The 2,141-nt window shown below is 47.0% G+C and overlaps 1 protein-coding gene across 4 annotated transcripts in view; it reads right to left on the reverse strand.

Moving 5' to 3' along the window:
* Cluh (clustered mitochondria homolog) overlaps positions 1–2,141 on the reverse strand; it is a 22,438-nt gene that overhangs the window by 12,861 nt on the left and 7,436 nt on the right. For all 4 annotated transcript variants that reach the window (XM_005349569.2, XM_026780286.1, XM_013347288.2 and 1 more), the window contains exon 3: positions 1,469–1,640. In XM_005349569.2, coding sequence (XP_005349626.1) covers positions 1,469–1,640 — 172 coding nt within the window. The remainder of the gene's footprint in view (positions 1–1,468; positions 1,641–2,141) is intronic.

Here is a 2,141-nt window from a genome sequence, read left to right on the forward strand (position 1 = left end):
GGAAGGAAGGAAGGAAGGAAGGAAGGAAGGAAGGAAAGAGAGGGAGGGAGGAAGGTCTATTTTGATTCAAGTGTAGTTGCATATGTATGTTCATGTGTTACTATATGCCACATGTGTGGGAGTGTCTGTGGCGGTCAGAAGAGGGCATCGAAACCTCTAGAACTAGATGTAAGTGCTGAGACCTAAACCCAGGTCTTCTGGAAGAACAGGAACAATACTGAACCATACTTAACTGCTGAAATATACCCTCCAGCCATGAATTTTTAATTAGGCTCCCCATTTTTTAATTTTATTGTCAGAGAGCTATGGTGGCATCTAACTATATTTCCAACCATTGTGTGGGCAGGAGGATCAGGAGTTCAGCTATATATCAGGCTGAAAGCCAGACTGGGCTACACGACCCTGTCTGTCTGTCTCTCTCTCTCTCACACACACACAAATCCCAAAATTCCGCTAATGAACACATAAGCTGAGTTTCTGGTTTCCAAACACACATGCACCTGACTATTAGCAGGATCCTTGCTTGCAAAAAATATCCTACCACCTACCTCTTGAAGTCCACACAGGCCCTGGAGAATCCATTAGAGCCATGGCTTTTTGTTCAGATACCTCCAGTCCTGTGAAACTGTTGAACCTCCATAGCCCAAGACCCCCAGAGTCAATACTGCCCTATAGTATGTGTTTTGTGACATTGTAATGGGTTTTCTGCAAGGACAAAAAGGGTCCTATGATCAAGTGCAGTCAGCTGAGGTATAGTCTTTCCTGACATTATTTACTTATTTATTTTCCCTTTTGGTTTTTTGAGACAGGGTCTTGTTCTGTAGCCCATGTGAACTTCCAGTTCACAGCAATCCTCCTGCTTCAGCTGCCCAAGTCCTGGGATTAAGGCATGAGCACTGAGCCCTGCTTTCCACATCTGCTCTTCATAAGCTAGCAGTCCTGGGGATTCCCTGAGCTGCTACAGGAATTATTTTTTATTCTACAACCAAACCAGCCTCACCACACCAAAGCAAGGAAGGGGCTGACTCCTGAGAGCTAGAAAATCTCAGCTTCATAGGCAGAGGCAGATATCTGTGAGTTCAAGGCCATTCTGGTCTACTCAGGGGAGTTCCAGGACAGCCAAAGCAACCAGAGAGAGACCTCACCTCAAAACAAAAACAAACAAAACAAAGAAGAGATATGATGAAACTCTGTAGGTCCCTAAAGAGGCAACACTCATCTTTTCACAATCTGATAAGCTCATTTCAATCCTAGGACTGGCTGGATTTTTAAAAATGGAGACTCTTGGTCTTAAACTGTCCACCACCAGGCAGTAGTAGAAAAGAAGGGGTGACATCTGAGCAGCACACTTAGGTGCCAGTCCCACCTCCATGTGCTCAAACGGAGCACAGAGACAGAGACACAGGTTAGGCTATCTGGCCTAAAACTGGGCCCTCCTCTGACAGCTACCAGCTTAATCTTGACCAACCTTCCACAACTCGGAGCACTGAGCCCTCCTGCAGCCCCTCCACACTGCGCAGCTCTGAGAAGTGGTCCAGCATGTTGCCATCCAGGTGTAGTGAGAAGCAGGTACGATGACAAGTGTCCTCACGGTCCATGAGCACCTGGTGGATCTCCTGCACCATCTCCTGGGGGGACACCTGCCAGAGAGAAGGCCACTCTGGTACTGTATGGCAGGGTGCATAAGCATCCCTCCTTGCTACGAGGCCAAAGTACCTCGGACTCTAGAATATATACCCCAAATACCCACTTTAACTTTTGGGGTTTTAAATTTTGAATTCTAAGCCCTAACCAAGAACACCATGTTCATCTGTATCTGTGTTTGTATACATGCTTATACACATATGATCTTACTAGACAGAACTTGGCCCCAGTGTCCCTAAACTACTTATAGATACCAAGAGCAATCTCTTAACTGGAGAATAGAAAAACAGGGGAAGCAACACAAAGGAAAATGGCTCTGGCCTTACCAGTTGGGGCTGGTGGTTGCCTTCTAGCAATGGAGCAATGACTTGAACCTAGCCTCAACTATTGCGCTAGCCCAGACCCTGGGCAAAAGCCAGGACCAAGCCGGGCGATGGTGGCACACGCCTTTAATCCCAGCACTCGGGAGGCAGAGGCAGGCGGATCTCTGTGAGTTC

Source organism: Microtus ochrogaster, chromosome 7 (assembly GCF_000317375.1).
Source record: "Microtus ochrogaster isolate Prairie Vole_2 chromosome 7, MicOch1.0, whole genome shotgun sequence".
In the NCBI taxonomy this organism is placed as follows: Eukaryota; Metazoa; Chordata; class Mammalia; order Rodentia; family Cricetidae; genus Microtus; species Microtus ochrogaster.